The 18,725-nt window shown below is 40.1% G+C and overlaps 1 protein-coding gene across 1 annotated transcript in view; it reads left to right on the top strand.

Annotated features, from left to right (window-relative positions):
• Positions 1-7,119: 7,119 nt before the first annotated feature.
• bahcc1b (BAH domain and coiled-coil containing 1b) overlaps positions 7,120-18,725 on the top strand; it is a 105,809-nt gene continuing 94,203 nt past the window's right edge. Inside the window, exons 1-2 of the mRNA XM_088927734.1 lie at positions 7,120-7,271; positions 10,998-11,329. Coding sequence (XP_088783860.1) covers positions 11,158-11,329 — 172 coding nt within the window. The 5' untranslated portion in view covers positions 7,120-7,271; positions 10,998-11,157. The remainder of the gene's footprint in view (positions 7,272-10,997; positions 11,330-18,725) is intronic.

The following is an 18,725-nucleotide window of genomic DNA, read 5'->3' as shown; positions in this document are numbered from 1 at the left end:
AATTTCTTCGGGAAATTCCAGATGCCGTCCTTTTAAATGCAACTCTTTGGTAAAAGGTGAGAAGCCCGGTTTTCCCAAAGCGTCGCTATTGTGCTTTTACAATAGAAATTGAAGGGGGACGCAAGAAACTGCGTTTATTATGTATTTTTTTTTGCAACACATTTGAATACAGAAACATAATGCTCTGAAAAAACACGTTAACAACCTCCGCTTTTCCCAAAATGAGATCCGTATGAAGATAAGAGTCATGGGAATAACCGAATGAGTGAATATTCTATACTTATTTTCAAATAAAATAAGGATTTGTTGTTTTAAATTTCGAAGTGGCGATAAAACAATTAACATGTTACATACCAATGTTTAAATGCTCATGTTAAATATGTTACTATTACAAAGTTGGGTCGTAATAACGCACTGGCAACGTTCATAAAGACTGGCGTAAAGAACCAATTGTGATTCCAGACTTTTTTTTTAATTGTTCACATTTTAAGGAGAATTAGTGCAATGTAAACGCCGCTGAAATCAACGTGTTCTGTTTTATGTAAAGGCAGTTGTCTGTTTAATCCCGAAAAGCGCTGGCTTTTCAAATAAGAAAACCCTGCTTCTTGGCTGCTGTGTCCGAAGTGACTTTAAGGCTGTTAAATCTTTGCCTTCACTATCTGACTAAATTCTTCAGAGCGTCATTTATCAACTTATAAAGTGTGTGTAGTTACGTATCCCCTGACGTTTGGCAGCAATCGTAATTTTTTTTTATTTTAAGCACATTATTAGAAAAAAACAACAAAACGTACGTCTGCTTAAAAATGAGCCGAATTGTTTCTATTGTAAATCTAAATTCTGTGATTATGACCTCTTTGACACGTTTTCAGTTAACCCACATATCATTTTAATACTATATATCAGAAAGTGTTCATACACAATTATCAGCATCGTTTTGTCATCGGTATAATCCCATTACGTCTCAAGTATGACTCGACACTAAACGCGTTCTGATATGCAACAAAGCTGTAGTATTCTGTAATTTGCATATATCTTGGTCTGAAACACTAATTTTATTACGTTCATTGTGTGATAGGTCTGATCAATACGATTTAAAACAATTTAAAAACTGCGAGAGGGGGGAGACTCATCCTGTCAATCGCAGAAACATAATCAAATATTATCTGAATGCTAAGCCTAAAATGTTTTGCTCCTTGAAAGAAAACCGGATTTTTTCCACACTCAATGGAGACAGGCCAGACAGCGGCTGTGGAGCTGTTTTGATGATATGGCTTTTTAACCATTTTAGCTTTACAAAAAGCAATGAAAATAGTATGATAAATATACTTTACGTGGAAGTATAAAATTTACAGAGCATGAGCTAAAAGTGCAAGCTCGGGTGCACGTGAATTCGACTTCTAATTGAAATTTTCACGGTTATTTTATAATTTGTGGTGTAAAACGGGGACAAAAAGCCAGTCCTCGACATAACAGTTTGATAGGTGTAACTGTTAAAAGTAACAGCCTCATACTAATTTTTTTTTTAATTTAAAACGTTCTGTAAGGTAATTTAATATGGGTGGCGAACGCGGGGAATAGATCGGACATCACGGCAAAGAGGTAATGTTCCTGTGCAGTGTAAATTCTGCTCTTGACTGAAATATTTTAATCATCTGAGCTACAAAATACACCCCCTCGCTCTGCACATTGTTCAACGTCGGAGGTGGGCCGAAGTGACAACCGTTCAGCTGTCTGAACCCGGAGTTTAAGCGTTGAGGCAAACGGGACCCCAATACCATAGTCGGTTTCAGGTGTAGGACTGACGTCCAGGCTCGGGTGAAGAAGTAAAGCCGGGTTTTGCAGTGCTCTTGCCGGGGCTAGTGACAAATGTCCTGTTCCGGCAGTTGCATGTGGATTGGGAGATGGAAGGAAAGTGTCAATCAGAGACGCTTCATTGATCAGGGACAATTCTCTTCGCAGGACTGGCCTGTTTGAAGAGCAATCAGTCACTCCGCATTAATTATCGCCGCGTCCCTCCGTAGGGCAGTTTGCAGGCACACGGACTAGGAGACGGAGCGAGAGAAAGGCGCTCGTGTGTGAGTCTGTTGTGCTTTCTGTGCACGTAGATCCACTCACCCCCCCTTCACAATGAGCGGAGGAACCCATAAAAATAATTTAAGCAATTGAAGGATTTCGGTAGTCACTCAATATACAAGGGAAGCTGCGTGTTACATAAGTTTTTATTATTTGCGAGAGACGGGCTGGAATTTCTCATTGTACTGCTAGCATTAGTCTAGGCAAGAGCTGAGCAGTTCACTGGCACTGTAATAAATGAAGTGTACGAGGGGTTTGGCCTTTGCAGAAAGCTGAGACAGTTCGCGGAAAGGTTTTTTGTTGTTGTTGTTGTTGTTGGCGAAATTCTAAATTTCAAATCCTGTGTTTTTGCGAAATATATGATTACACCCGTCTGTACGATCAGACAACGCTTGTGAGTGGATACCAGGGTAGTTTGTAGTTTCGACCTCAGACATTTTTAATCGGTCTAAACTACAAATACGTATTTCACAAGCATCCACGAAGACCTTATGCAGAAATTATAAAAGAGCAGGGTTACGTTGTCCATTTTTTTCTTACAAATGTTTTTGTAGTTTCTATATTGTTTTTTAAATCAATATGATTAAAACAACAGAAACTTGACAAAAACATGTTATATAGAAGCATGAATTTTATAGCGAAAGGCCTATACATACTGTATTGAGGCACGTTGTACGTTGACGCTTAAAGTAAGAGTCGTTTTATTGATGTACTATCATTAATTACGAATAGTGCCTGATGAATTATTTTTTTTATTAGTGTAACACTATGCTGCCCACGATGAAATAAATTTAACATTGCTCCCTGTTTCCTCGCCTGACAAGCAGAAGCGTCTCTTTAAAAATACACGGACCACATTACGTATCGAATCTACTACCTTGTTTTTGGGGTAAAGCTGAGCACCAGTCCGAATGTGTGTGTGTGGGCGCTGGCATTACTGAGGCAGTAATAGGGCGCCAGAGGTCATGACCCTAGCGAAATCAATGCAAGGCAACTATTAATATATACACACCTTAAGTGGGTAAGGAAATTATATACAGTTTGGCTTCAAGGATTTTAATTTAGACCAAGGCCAGATGTATATGTCAGAACTGTTCGTCTGGCACGGGTGTCTTTCTCAACAGGGCTAAATCGCGTACAGAGTAGTTTCCTGTAACGTTAAAACATGAAGGCATCTTTTTTTAGACAGATAAAAGAGGGCGTGTGGGTCGGTCAACTGCAAACTACAACCGGTCTCAAAAATGAAACAATGTCGAAATTTATTTTTAAAAACTCAAGAAAGTATTGGGAGGTTAGAGAGTTCTTTTTGTTTTCTTCAACTGCAGAGCCACGCTGAGCAAGGGGGATACTTTGCTCTGGTCTGAGGTAGACCAGAACAAAAAATGTAACCTATCCACACTGACTCTGGAAATCATTTTAAACTGGGTACATCACATTTCTAAACTCCGATAGGAGTGCAATGCAGTCAAAAACAACCCAGTGCCGCGCAGTTACCTTTCGGACTGAATGTAAATTTCTTTAATAATTATCAAAGCGGGCTCGAGACTCCCCAACCTCTTCCTTTTCGCTAAGTGAAACTGAACGAATTATGAAACATCAGAAGAAACGCGACACTACAATATATCAGAATGAGATGACAACTTAAAACGGATACATTTAGCGTGGACAAAACAAAAGACATACGTTTTAATGTTCCGTACCATAGGTCAGACATCATTTCATTTAAACCACCATGATTTAAAACAAAAAAATAAAGAACACTGATCTGCGTTAATAGTCTTCGACATTCTCGACAGTTGAAGTAGCTTTACTTGTGCGCTACAAAACAGGATAATTCAATCTGGTTTAAATGGGAGCGCTTTAGACAACTAAACAAAAAAATTCAGGTACATCTATTAACACGAATACATCGCGTTCTTCGCTGTAACACACACAAAAAAACTAGAGTTACTTAAATTGTTCTCTCCATTGTATACAGGACTTGCATGACAAGGCTACGCATTACCCTTCCGTCAGTATTGTCGCATACGGGCGAAATATAAATAATACACAAAAATTACATTGTAACTACAAGGCACATGTATGCAGTGACAAGAAGGTAAAAAAAAAGGAAGACACGAAAAAGCAATGCAAATAACGTTTTGTACACAATCACACATGCAACTGCTCCCCTTATTCTCCGCAATCCGTGACAAATGTTTAAAGAGATTCACCTTCGCCGAACTCCATTCATTAAAATGAGTCTTTTACAACGCACAGGCTATTCGCGTTACACCCAGACACATTCTAGGGCTTAAAACAATTCTTCCGGTTTGCAGACGAGGGAGGAGAAAAACTAAAATAACACCGTAGTAACGCTGTCCAGTACTTTTTAAAATGCAAAACCGTTTCTTATACTTTCTGGATCTAACGATTTTTAAAAAAAAAACATCAGTCGTATTTCAGTCACAGGTAAATACAAAAATCCGCGATTTAAAAAAACAACAACGGAAGCCATCCACGATCACCGTGCAGGGTTTTCTCCGTCTGGCTGGGGCTCAGGCAGACGTTGCACTTCCCAACAGCTAACTTTTGCAGTTCGTCGTATTCCGCACAGGTCAATCTTACACTCCATGCTGACCGAGCAAATCTCATTCTAAAACGCCGCCGCCGCTGCCGCTGATGTTTTTGCGTCCGTTAATCCGTAAAGCTAGCCTCCATATTTTAATACAACGTGTAATTTCCCCCCTTTTTACCATATTCTCTTTGATTTAGTCATTGCCGACTCTCTTTTGGCTCTGGGGCCAACGGGTTTCGCCTAAGGGACGCCTTGAAACAGCTCCTCCTTATCTCCTTTCATCAGCCAACCCCGGGCCGCCTTGAAACCGCAGGGCCAGTAATTGCTTTTTTCAGGCAGCCCAGTGCGGACTGGCCAGCAGCCAATCAGAGCCTTGTTTACACTCTGTGATTGACAGTGATCTGGCAGCGCGCCAGCCAATCAGAGGCGGCACATTGAGCGAACCTAAAAGCTTTAACTATTTATGTGCCTCCGCAAAATACATCTATTTAAAGAAACCTAGAGCTTGCATATTAATTCGATTATGCGTCCTTTAAAAGCTATCAAATGCAAATATTGATTCCTGATTATCAGGGATATTTCTGGTTAGAAAATGGTAGTGAATCTTATGTGCATGTGTGATTTGTGCGTTCTTACACATACTGTTACTTGCTCCGTGCAATATATGCGAACTGAAAACGGTATTGTTGGAAAGTCAAAACAGGAAAAAAAGAAAAAAACATGATTATAAACATTACTCAAATGATTCACATTGTGTTTTATAGTCTTGGCAGCTGTTGGTAGTCGTATCGGGACAGAGGAACCGAAACGCTGGATTTTCAAAACTTTGGTTAAGACAGTGTGCGCGAAGGGGAAGTTGGAAGAAGCGCGTATTGTTGTTTTCTGTTAACTTGTTCCTTTTAGTATAACCAATTGATCATTCCCTGTAAATGCTGCTCATTTCTGTCGCACGTCTCGGAGTTCACATTAATTGGTGCTCTTCACTGGTTTGCTATAATTCTCCTGTATTCTTGTCATGCTATCAAGCTGCTAACCGATGGATGTAGGTTATGGGGGTCATGGTATAGACCCCTATTTTTTTTCGAGGGTGGGGGTTACTCAGTTGCCCCAGGAGCAGGGAATCCCGCTGTGAGGGATCTGCCCTGTTCCTTCCACACTCACCCGCTAGAGGAGCTGAAACTCTTTTAACAACGCCGTGGTCTCCCTCTCTCAGTCAGCTTCTGCTGTACAGTCAGCAGTCTCTCTGAACTGCCTACTTAAAATAGACTCATCCTTTGTTAGTACAGTCGTAGATATTATTGTTGTGACTAAGACTGAACAGCACTGGGGTCTGTTAAGCTCTTATCTGTGGGAATGGAAGCTCAACACAAGTACACAACAACTGAAAAGGCCAACTCAATAGTGTTTTGAACTATTTCCGCCTTCACCTTTGCTGGTAGCTCCAGTTTTAAGTTTTGTTTCTTAAGACAGGATTGTTAGTGGAACCTGCGTGTACCTACATTGCCTACACATAAGGAGTTGAACACAAGGCCTACAGATTCATTTTTGAAATCCTTTATGTGCTTCTGTTACATCTCCCCTAATCGTTCTTTAGAATTCCTATGTTTATTTAAAAGTTCGGCCCGCTTTTATTTTGCGTTGTTTAAAACTGGTTGAAACAACAGCAGTGGGGAAAAAGAGCCCTTCCCAGCTGCCGAGCCTGTAAACTAAGGAAAAACTTGCATTTCAAGACAAAACGTGTCAGGGTAAAAATAAGGAAAAGATGTCTTAACTGTGTACAAAAATAAAATGTTTTTTTTAACACTGAGCACGTATGTTGGAAATCTTACATCGAATAACATGTACAGGCTAAAACAAATTAAAACTCAATAATTTATGTTCATCCTTTACATAAGCAGATGACATCATGCAAGGCACTTTGTTTTAGCCAAAGCAACGTCGCCTTGCTGACGACGCTGTGCGACTTTAAATCTGATCAAGAGGCGATCTGGTCACGAAACGATAGGCGCGGGTTTAATCGAAAGCTGCCTCTAAATTTTTGATGGATGAATAAGAAAAAAAATAAAGTGAAAAATCTTTCTTTTTTCTTTCCTCTGGTGTCACCGACTCGCTCGAGATAAAAAAAACACAGTACAAAGCCCTTTTTACCACTCACGAACGTCCCACGAATACCCCATTTCGCCGTGCAAGTTGCGCACGGCATGCTGCGCAGTAGGAAAGCTTGAATCGGGCGCCCGCCGTTTTGTTTAGTTACTCCAGCCGCTCCGCCATTGGACCAGCGCAACAGCCAATCGGGGTGCCTGTTTACCCCTAGGCGACCGGCACGAGCTCATTAGGATGCGGGGAACCGGCCAATGGGCGAGCGTGTTTACCCCCCTCCTGAGTTGAGTGGCACGAGCAGATCAGGGCACAAGGAAAGAGAGTGGCTGTTCGGCGGCTCGAGCTGCGTTTCACTAGAAGCTCGAAGTCCGGTGCATCTGTACAGTATATTACAACTGCATACAGCAAACAGCACACTAGGATGTAACCATTTCCACATGATTTATACAGCTTCTTAATTCCTTTTCTTCTTTTTTTTAAAGCAAATATATTATTTTACTAAATTGCAATCACTTATTGTTATGCAAGGAATAACTTACCAGTAAGTACTTTGTTTATTGTATATTTCGGAATATGTGTATAAATAAACCTTTTGTTCTGCTGGCTGTTTTTACAGTATTGCAATTTTCATTATAGATAATCATTCTTGGGGAAACATTTAACAGGGTATCTAACGCTTTTGGTAAAATACTTGATTTTAAATCTGGCATTTATTCATTGTTATCATATATATGAATGAGAAACACATACAAAACATGTTGTGTGCTTAAAATATGTGATGATGGCGATGTTATTATTTTTTAATTGTTCATTTCTGGTGTCGTGCTAGAACTATTGTTGCTAAATAAAACGTTGAATAGGTTCTGAACACAACACATTGTAATATATTGATTGAGTCGCCCGAATTCGTCGTGGTCCTAGCAGTTTACCTCGAGGTGAAAATATTATTTTTCTGTATTAATTTGTCGAGCAATAACAATGTATTTGAAATATCTAATCATACGATTCGAATGTTATTTCAACTGATAGTACAGTTATAGAATCGCATTCAATTAAAAATAATATTTACGTTCGATTTCACCTCGCGTTATTTATGTTATTTTATGTTATTGCTACAATTGAATAAAGCCGTAGTGAATTTTTGTAGGTTTATTGCTGTCCGATTAATAATTATATCCAACAGAAAAGCGAATTATTATATCACGTTTTGAACCTTTGCATAGAGCTTTTTTTCACAGAACTTGAAATCGAGAACGAAGCTGAGTTATTAATGATAAGCAACATCAATATTTTATATTAAAATTCTTAATTTTAATTAGGGCCTGGTTTTCAATATTCAGAATTACTCCAAATTGAATTTTGGGGGGCAATTTCTTGGATTAAATGAATAGTTCCGTGGATTTTCAGGCGGTTCCTGTCGCCTGCGATATGTTTACAGTTTCTAGTCCGACGAAAGTGTCGCCATGCCCGGCCACTGCAGGCGCGAGAAGCCCGCCTTGTGCAGCGGGGTCTGATCTCGAAAATAAGCTTAGATTATCGCCCTCGTTTCAGCACAGGACGAATACTTACACCTAAGGAGCCTTCGTTTTGTGTTCTTGGTCGGCTTTAACACTTTGTTATACAGAAAGGTCAATTTTTGTTCAGAAAAGACAATTCCTTTCAGAGATTGCTTTGTCTAACAAGATAGGAATGCATTACTCATGGATCACAAAATATTTTCTGAACTGGACACGGCTGAAGATATTTCGCTATTGAAATATTTCAGGTTTCGATCAAAGGTCTCTCCTGCCTTTCTGGTCATGGGTGCTTGTTTTAAAAACCGACCATTTTTTTCCCCCCCGAAACATCGTCTTGTTGAGAGGAGCCTGTGGCAGACGGCGCGTCTTCAATGTGGAGGCGATGTCAGTCAGCGCGAACTGCCATTTGCCAAATCTGACTTCTGCATCCCCGTAGTCTCTCAAAATGTGCATAAACACGTTTTTTCCTCGTTATTGTGGAATATACGTTAGTATTACTTTAAAATGCCCTTGAAATAAAAAAAATAGGGATGAAAGATAATTGATAGTCAGATACATGACTACAATACACTGCGAGTAAAATTCAAGACTATAATTCATATGCGTTTTTCTTTTGGACAAATCCCATTTAGGCTTTTACATGGAACTAAAATTATATATATGCCGTGGTCCCTCGGGCGTTCTGTACGGCAATGTAAATAATTTCTTCCGGTTTTTAACAATATTTTTTGTAGCATTCTGTCGTTTAAAAAAAAACAGACGTTTGAGTAAGAATTAGAATATTTTCTGGTCCACCACTAAACTACATGACCCAGAATATACAAATGTACGAGCAGATAGCCCGCTTCTGAGAGACATGCGTCAGATTGTAGGTAGCTTTAAAATAGTCTCAGGAAGGCTTGTACTGTGCCACAGTGGTTAAGTTGTTATGATATGGAGATCCGACTATTTAATGACAAATTACAGAAAATTAGACAGTATTCTTGTTTTAGGAAAATGTAAAAGTAGCATATACATGTGTACCCACACACAAAATCACTTTAACTCTTTCTTTGCCAATGCTATAGCACTTTGGCCTATATCGAGTTTGAAGCATAAAAAAGACCATTTAAATTTTTTAATTGTAAATTTCATTAAGATTTCATAAGAACCATGAATTATGAAGTGATTTTGAAGAACAGGATGCGTTTTCTGTTGTAATGTGTACAGTGTGATAATGAAAATCCAGTTACGTCTGTGTACATTACAATTTTTTTTCTTTGTTTCCTTATCTAAGATGAAGCGATAAGAACGGAGGTTCACCGCTATCTAAGTCGTGAGCGCTAGATGGTTAATTCTTGAATTAAGATTAGTACACAGTAACAACTGCTAGAAAAGAGCACGTTTTCCTAACCTAAACCGAGCAATTTCCTGATTTATGGGCACGTGGATGTTATTCTAAATAGAGCTTCTTGTTCTTAAGAATGTCACTGTATAGTTTCGTGTTTTTTGAAGGGGGTTGTGCATCACCAATATGAAGACTTTGAAGAACTCTGCAACTTTTCTTACTGAAGTAAACACCGTAAGTTATTCTATAAAGTATGCACACTACATCCATGTAATAAAATCTATAGTTTAAATAAAATCGATAATTTACACAACGTTAATAGCTGACGTGTTTATGTATTTGCACACAAATTTGCAAGACTTAATTAATTTTGAACGCATTATGTAGATACAAATACAGACACGTTCAGTTTTACAAGGACATACTTTTGGAGATACGTGTCTCGCAAAAGGATCAGAGATCATCATTTTGATATGCTCGCCAGACGTATCTGTGCTCTACTGCAGCACATATATTTCTTCTTAAAAGTTTGTAAGGTTTTTAATATCGCACTTTATTGGCGTATACTGATCTACCAGATTACAACAGTACACGGCCGTGAATGAATTCATTAATACAAGAAAGGGCCAAAGTACGGGATGGAGACTTGGGAAACCATAGCCTTCATAGCACTAACCCGTGCCCTGACATATCGCAGTCTTGCTAAAACGTGAATGTACCGCGTGTGCGTTCTAATAACCGGACTTTTTCATTTGTGCGTTGGAGACAAAAACGTTCCTATATCGTTAATGAACAGCAGCTAACAGTAAAAACACACGGTATTCACAGGACAGCACGGTGATATCCTGAGCTCTTTATTTTCCTGGCTGTATGAGACACTTAGTCTCACAATAAAGTAGAAGATCGTGCACTGTTTTTCTTCATCTACGCCGACTTTCTGGCCTGATCGATACTGCCGAATTCCGCCAGAACCATGCCCCTTTGCACAGCCCCAAGACTTTTCGCAGAGCTAGATTTCAAAGTGCTTTTTTTATGACAGGAGAATCGTAAAAGATTCGTGAGATTGGTTTTTTTTTCCACTCTCCTTCTTTCAGAGTTGCTGATGTCGACTTCTCTCCCTCGCGGCGCTCACTCTCCCACAGACGCGGCGCACATAACCTCTGGGAAGAAAAGAAATGAACTTCCCCCCCCGGTCGTGTGACCGGACTTGTAACACATAGTCAACAATATTTGTTTTCCCAAGTTAAAAAAAAACAACAAAAAAATAAAAACAGCGAGGGGGGTTTACATAATAAAAAGTATTAGAAAAGCATCACATTTCACTAACACGGTAATTATAGCAAACTACCCTGTCATTTGTGCTTTAACCAGTGTTCTGCTGCTTTGTTTTTACTGACTCTCCTATTTTGTTTCTCAATTGCAGAAAAAAAATGTTCGCCGACGACTTTTTCGGCTGGGAACGCCAGCGATCAACTGAAAGCAAGACTCGCCCGAAGCACTGAAAAGGGATTATAATATTTGGGTCGCGTTTGATTTTCTTGGTGTCCCTGTTGGATTTGGGGGGATTTATCCGTTTCCACGCAATGGAAGGCCGTGATTTTGCTCCTCCGCCCCACCTCCTGTCTGAGCGGAGCGCGCTGGTTCACCGCGCCGCGTCTCGGATAGCTTCAGCCGGCCACAGCAACGTACAACACCCCGGCCACTTCCAGCCTGGAAAATACTACCCGTCCCCCATCCCCATGGCTCCGCACTCAGGTCGGTTAACTACATTATTTGACCTCTGATAAGGGATCTTTTTGGAAATCGTTTTTCCTTCTCTTTGTTGTATTTTTTTTTTGTTTAAAGTTAATGCTCCGTTCGGGCTGCGTTTCCTTCGGTATGTTATTTAGTTAACCGTAACCCCAGGGATCCGGAGCCAAACAGTAATTTATTGGAGGAGGAAATTAGTTGGACAGTAGGGCCATTTTGGAAATTAGCAATTGCTGCAGACTCTTTAGATTTTTATGTGCTAATTTTAGACAATATTATTAAATTTTATTGAAACTGCTTACTGCTCTGTTTCTTTTTAGCTTGTCGTAAAAAAAAGGCGACTTGGATGTTTGGAACGAGATGGACTTAAAAAAAGAATGAGACAAAGGGAAGAGTCCAACATTTTAAAATAACGAACAGACTGCGGGTAAATAAAGCATCCTTAAAGCTCATGTCTGTCGGATACAGTAATTACCGATGTTAATTGAACCTTTAAGCAGAAGGCTGTAAAATAATTTTGTGCAAGTTAGCTACTTAGCTAAAGCAGCACCTTATTACAGATCTACGACCGGCGCTAATTCTAGTTTTTACAAACGTAATTCCCCCCTCCTCATTATATTTTTTTTTTGGGGGGGAGTCATTAGATTTTCCTGCGCCCTGAATCCTTTCGTGAGTTTTCGGCGTTGTTTCTGAGTGATCAAGAAGCTGCGCGCGCTCCGCGAGCCGCTGGCCGCGGTGTCCGGGGGCTCGTGGCGGGTGCGAGTGTCTGCCTGTCGCAGTCCGCGCAGGGGTGTTCGGGATTAGGGTCAGTGGTATGTGCGATGGGTTTGTGCTAATAGAGGCTTCTGTAATACCAGAAAATCCTGTTTCTATATTGAGCAGTGATGTGTCAGGGTGAGAATGGGTTGGCAGTGCGTGCGTTAGGTTTAACAAGTGGCTTTGGTATCTAGTTTAAGTACACTGAAAGCTACAGAGCGATAACACTTCGTGTGTATGTTTTGCATATGATAGTGTATGGTATATTTCACTAAAGGTATCACATACATTTTTACACCAGCGCTTATATAAGTAGATTTATTGTGTGATATGTGGATCTCGAGGAACCTGGAGCTCCAGTAACGTGGTTTTGCAGTTTTACAAAATTAAAAATGACAGACCTCGCCGTTTGTTTTAAAACACGATCTCAGTTAATAGAGACTGTTAAGTTGGTAACATTGAATTAAAAGAAAAATAAATCACACAGCAAAGCTGGGTTTATGGTCTTGCACTGTAGTTTGTTTTAAAAACTCAAACCCTAATCATATAACAGGTTGAGTATTCATTCCTTCTGGAAACGTTTTGTTTTTCTTCTGGAAAGGTATTGTAAGCTTTTGTTGTAAGTCAACAGTGATATTTATAAGTGGAGAAAGTAAAATTATATGTCACAGAGCTGTTTGCTTTGTTCTTAATTGCCTCTTTTGTGATGGCAAAATAACCTTTAGAGATGAGTTTAAGAACACATTACTTACATATTTTACAGTAAACAGAGCGTCGTAGACCAGAAAAGTAACGTTGGAATCAAATTTCAAGAAACCGTGATCAAAAAAATACCCACAGTACTTTGACGGTGTAATCAGAATGTTACATATTTTATTAATCCAGTAGCACTTTCATACATGTTTAACGGCGAATCAATTGAACATGACACTAACCTGCTGTCGACCTTCGTGTTTTTAATGCAGCCTGAGTCGAATTAGGCTATTTTTTTTCTTTAAAAGCGCGAAATCTGACATTAAAGAAAATTTATTAGCGGAGAAGCACCTGAACTCTGCCACTCGGGGTTGTGTGAGAATTTGTGTAATACAGTATTAAGAAGCAGTCGGCGTCAGTGTGATAGGAATAACTGCAGCTTCTTAAAAGCTCCTTTCAGATGTCCGGGGAATGTACGTGTGCTTGTAGTATTTCAATCGGTATGCGCTCGTCACAGTATTCTTTGGCCTTCAGAAGCGTGTTCAGCGAATACACTTGCATAGATTGTAACTATTCTTGTACTAATAACGGCAAATTCTGGGCATTTTATCAAGTAAAAAGTGTACGTGAATTTAACCGCTATTCAATAGCAAATTCTCGCCTGAAAAATCCAATATTTCTTAAAAAGCTTTTATGATGTTCCACTAACCATTGTGTTGTGGACTTGCGTTTAGGAACGTGGCCACTTTTGCAATTCACTTTGCATTCCTAATAATTAACCGTGCTTCCCACATTAATTACTGGTTTTAATTATGTGCCCTTCCAAAGGACTCATAACGATTTTAAGTTATGCTTACTAGGCCTATACAATCATTTGAGCTAGCAAAGGGTTACAAATGCCGATCTCATCTTTCTGTGACAGTTTAAAATGTATTGCCCTTATCTCCTCACGGTGCAAAAAAAACAACCGCCCGCAATACGCAGTCGACTACAGTGTTTGCAAGAGGAATTTTCCTCTTGCTCTTCTCCGTGATCTATACCTGCTTCTTTCCGAGACGTCAGGACACCGCTTGTGTCGGTTTTATGCCAGTGAAAACAAGCGGGGAGATAAACCGGTTTGAGGAGATGGCGGCTGTCTTAGCCCGGCTGGAGCGAGGTGCTCTAGGTGCACAAACCTTATGACACGAAGCCGGGCTGATGTTTCCCGAGTGTGAGCTGTAGAGTGTAGCCCCCTGTCCTATTATACTGCTCTGTAGAGACCTTTGTGAGTGAGGAATATTCATTATATGTGCGCGCACACACACACACACGCATACATACGTTGGAGTATTTTCATGTGCTATACTGTGTATTTTCTCAAGGGCGCGCGTTTCAGTCGGAGCGGTGGAGTTTATTTTCGATGGCGTGGAGCCTTTTTGTTGACAGCAAAACTTAAGCTTCAAATAAGTTTGTAATTATTTTTCTAGAGGTTCTAGAATAATCTTTGCTCGCCTCCCGTGGCAGGTTTTCCGAGCTCTGCGATGGTGTAGGAATGGCGTTGAGGAGGTGTGGAGACCAGCCTGTCAGTAGGCTTATGTCTTTTTGTGTGTATACGTAGGGTTCTGCCTAATGATGTTGCCTCTGTTAAGCTAATAATTCTAAGACGCTTTAGTACTGATGTAAAGTGGAGTACCATTGGTTCATCCATTTTTGATACTTTTGTTTATTGCAACGTGCTCTTTTATCGTGTGTCTTATTGCTCTCTTCGATCCTATGTTCTTTCATTGCCCATTTGACAGGTTGTTACAATACACGTTGCTACTTTTCCACAATGTGCACCTTGTAAGAGGATACATACAGAGAGGAGGGGGTTGCGGGTCGGTAAATGCGGTTTGATGGCAGGCTGATGGAACTGTAGGAAAGGCCAGAAGTTTTCCCCATTGGTGCTGGTCTGGTGTTTCACACAGGAGGCAAACTGGTGATCTGCCTTGTGCTCATTCCAAGGTTTTTTAGGTGTGGGTATCGGGAGCTGTGGTGTGTGTCTTTGAGGGAGCAGGGCACCAACTTCAATGACTCGATTTGTGGGGATGGTTTGTATGACGCGGCGTTCCTTAATTTCGAGGGAGGTGTGCAGGAAGAAACAGAGGAAGCTGGGAGAGGTCTCTTAAGATCTGGCTTTGATGCCTCCACTACATGTCAAAGGGGAGAACAATCTCTGCACCTAACGCACTGCTTTGCTGTTTTTTCTTATTAAGAAAGACGTCATTTTCATGGCATTTCTTCTACACAAATTCAGCTGCTCACAAGCCCGCTTAATATGCATTGATAGATCATCAGTGGCTGTACGGTCAGCGCCTCACGCTGGCTCTCTGGTTAAATCCACATTCTAAACATTCAGGGCGGTCGCCTGGTCTCCTTAACATAATCTCTTGTTTGTTTGAGTCAAAGAACCCAGTTCAATTAACATCAAGAGAGCCGTAAAAAAAAAAAGGACACAAAACATTTCTCGCATTTTAAAAGGCCACAAGTTGAGAATCCCATCTGCTGCTTATTGTGATCGATCCCAAAATTGTCAGTGTGATTGCATTTGAAACGCAGGGTGGGTATTTCTTCCTTTCCACACTGGAAGGCGTGGGTCTATCAAAGATACTCAGTAACGAGCATAATGAAGGGTGATATAGGAGGTGCAGTTTCCCCTCTTTCGCACAGATATTTGAATTGTTTGTAAATGTGGATAAACAAGTATGCCACCCCTCCGTTATTCTTAATCTGCAGTGCAAATGGCACAGAATTACTGCAGTACAGAGAGACCAAAAAAGAGACTTTAAATTCTCCTAAGCATGAATAATTTTTAAAATCTAGTGTCACAGATTGGTATCCCACCCATCCATTGTCAGTAGCCTCTTTATCCTGGAATGAAAATGCCAGCAAGCATGTTGCACAAATGCAAATGTTCAGACTTTCCTTGTTAGTAGATTTCACTGTAAAATGGAAAGCTTTTAGAGCTGACACATTTCAGGGTTTCCCTGCAGTACAGTTTTATCACACTGTAGTAAATCGAAGCTAAACTCTGTTTATGTTTTCACATGCAAACTTATCAAATACTCGTGGCATACATTTACTTTGTAGATTTTTGCAACGTGTGAGTGTATTTGCTGCGTCCAGCTTCAGAGTAAAGGTTCCTGCTATAATTGTGTGTGGCCTTGGTTGTGCGAGACAGTGAATTGTATGTAAAACAGTGAGTGTGAGTGGCTGAGCACCAGTCTTAGTGTCTCCTGTCCAATCCACAGGGCGCGTGAATGTTAGAAAAAAACATATCAATGTTAAAAAAAAAAATCAAATATATTCTGGCACATTTCTGCTGCGGTTCATGAAAATGTTAGACGCCCTGACACTGTCGTGTGTTCTTTGTACAGAAATATTTCCGTGAAAGACCCTAATTGGACTACGTTCATTCTTTTGGCGTTCTTTTTGAAAGTGTCCTATCTGTTGAAAACTTCTTTTTGTTATTTTAGCTCTTGTGATGTTACTAAACACCCATACCTTTGTGTAGACATTTTTGTTTTGTGGACCCGGCTCTTGCTATGTCTTTTCCAGTCTTATATAGCAGCCCTTCTTGATCACAGACCACGTCTGAGCAAGCCTCCCACCACAATGCCAGTCCGTCTGACTGTTTGGAAAACATTGGCACCGCAGCACAGTGTTCTCAGCTGCCTCAGATCCAAGCAGCCCGTTGAATCCACTCTCTCCAGCAGTATCTTGCAGAGAAGCTTGGTTCTCGGTAGCCTCAGGCCGAATGACTCTAACCCCAGTTGTAGAAAACAGGTTGGCATCCCCTCTCAGAGTCTTGATAGTGGTGTATTTCTATGCATGCTAGGGTAAATTACCTCTCCCTACTGCGCTGCCACAATGAAACCTTGTCATTCTGAAAGTGCTTAACCCAGCAGTTCGTACGAAGCAGACAATGTTCAGAGGGGCCTTCTTTGGCAATGAGGATGAATGTGCTATTAGTTTTCAAAGGACCAGATAAATGCTTTTCAAATCAGGTTTAAAGCATCACAATATAGTTTTATAGGTGTTTTTTAAACAAAGAATTCAGCTGCCCCGTTGTCAATAAAATTAGTGGCTTAATTTTTTTTTTGTTCCTCTTAAAGCAACCGTCTTAAGTAAAATTTTGGGAGGTGTGGGGAAACAGTGTTAAACTAGAAAAACAGAAGTGCAGATGCATGTGCGCTGAGTGGTGCCTTTTGGATTTTTCAAATTCTCTTTAGAAGAGGAAAAATAAATAAAATTTTCCACCTGGTTGCAAAGCTGGCACTGTTTCAGGAGCCTGATATTACAGGCGGCCCTCCGCTGTGTGCAGCAACAGAACTTTTACAATAAAGCGATATGGCAGCATGCTGGCTTTTAAGCATAAAGGGATACAAAATGATTCAGCGGACCAGTTCAGCAGTGGGAACTGCCTCGCTGGCTCCTTGTGAAAGTAGCTTTCATCTCTCAGTAAGGCAAAAGATCCTGCTGTCTCGTCTGAGTCAGTACAGTGCGCTATTTAACACAGGCTGTCTAGGTGCATTAGACACTTACAAGGGAAGGCAAACAGCACACAGTATAACATTTGCAAGGACTGGTTCCCTTCTAGACTGTGCATTCCAAACATACAAATTACTGAACTGTTTATGCCAAGGTTAAAGAATTTGGGTTTTTGTTTTTCACTGTTGCAGCGTGGCATAAAAAGTGTTTTAACCCATATTATTTCAGAGCTGTCTTCTGCAGGCTGTCCTGGTGCTGGAGCCTTTATAACACGAAGCTGTTCTTTAGGTATGAAGTGAAAATGATCTAAACATTGGCAATCCTGAACATATAAACCTGGCTGTTAGGTAGGCAAGCACACAGCCTTATTTTATAGAGGGGTAAAGAGTCAGGTCATCACCAAGTGAGTCTGCAATATCAGAATGCTGCTGCGTCAAATACTGTAGCAATTATATAGGTGGTATCATAAATTGACACATAAGGCCATTTCCAAAACCCTTTCTGCAACTACACAGGAATTTTAACATGATCCTCGTTTGAAATTAAAGCAACAGCATTTTGCAGGGATTAGGTTGTTTGCCTCTAGATTTCAGGAAATCGACCATCTGTAATGCCGAATCCAGATTTGTGACTTTGAATTGTCTGTATTATGATCTGTCTGGCTTTTACAGAAGGACAACAGGATTCAATGTCTTTTCTGTTTTTAAACCTGTATTTTTGTTTCTTATTTCTTTGCAATAGAAAAAGACAAATTTGGAAAGCTTTCGGATGACCACGATGTCACCAGGGCTGTGTTTGTTTCCTTGAGTACTTTGTATTCTGAGGGCTGGGTGAAATTTTGGTTTTGAGAGTAAACATGGAGTATATTTGGCTTTTACAGTTTTTACAAGTGTTGTGATACTGCTCTCGCAATCTGAACTCCATGTGCGAAAAAAATATTTAACAAATTATTGCTATCTAAATAGTGGCAGGATATTTTATTTTTGTAGAGACAGCACTGTCCTGTAATAGTGCTTGGTTAATCTCCCAGGGGAGCACATGCCCGCAGTGAATAAACACCATTATAAATACTATGTCTTGACAGGATTTCTTCCAGGAGGAATGTGTAATGACTGTTTTCTTTAACTAGAGTGCAAAAAAACATTAATACCACCTTAGAATGACCATTGTCAGCAATAGAAATTTCTCCTGAAATCATTTTTTTCATGCCGAAAAAAAGGATTCGATCCCTAAAGAGCTCCAATATTTTGATGGTAAAAGAAATATCATCATCAAGTTGCCTGTTTTTTTTATCTTTATGACTTATCATATAGGACAGGAAGTTCATTGAAAGAAAGAAAAAAAAATAGTCTCTGCTTAAGGAAAATGTCATTCTTTTGAAATCTAATCTTTAGTTTAAATAGATAAGTCAATTGAGAACCAACAGACATCTGTAATGGCAGGC

Source organism: Atractosteus spatula, chromosome 11 (assembly GCF_055471065.1).
Source record: "Atractosteus spatula isolate fAtrSpa1 chromosome 11, fAtrSpa1.hap1, whole genome shotgun sequence".
Taxonomy (NCBI): Eukaryota; Metazoa; Chordata; class Actinopteri; order Semionotiformes; family Lepisosteidae; genus Atractosteus; species Atractosteus spatula.
The sequence above is the reverse complement of the archived record's forward strand: the minus strand, read 5'-3'. Positions and strand labels throughout refer to the sequence as shown.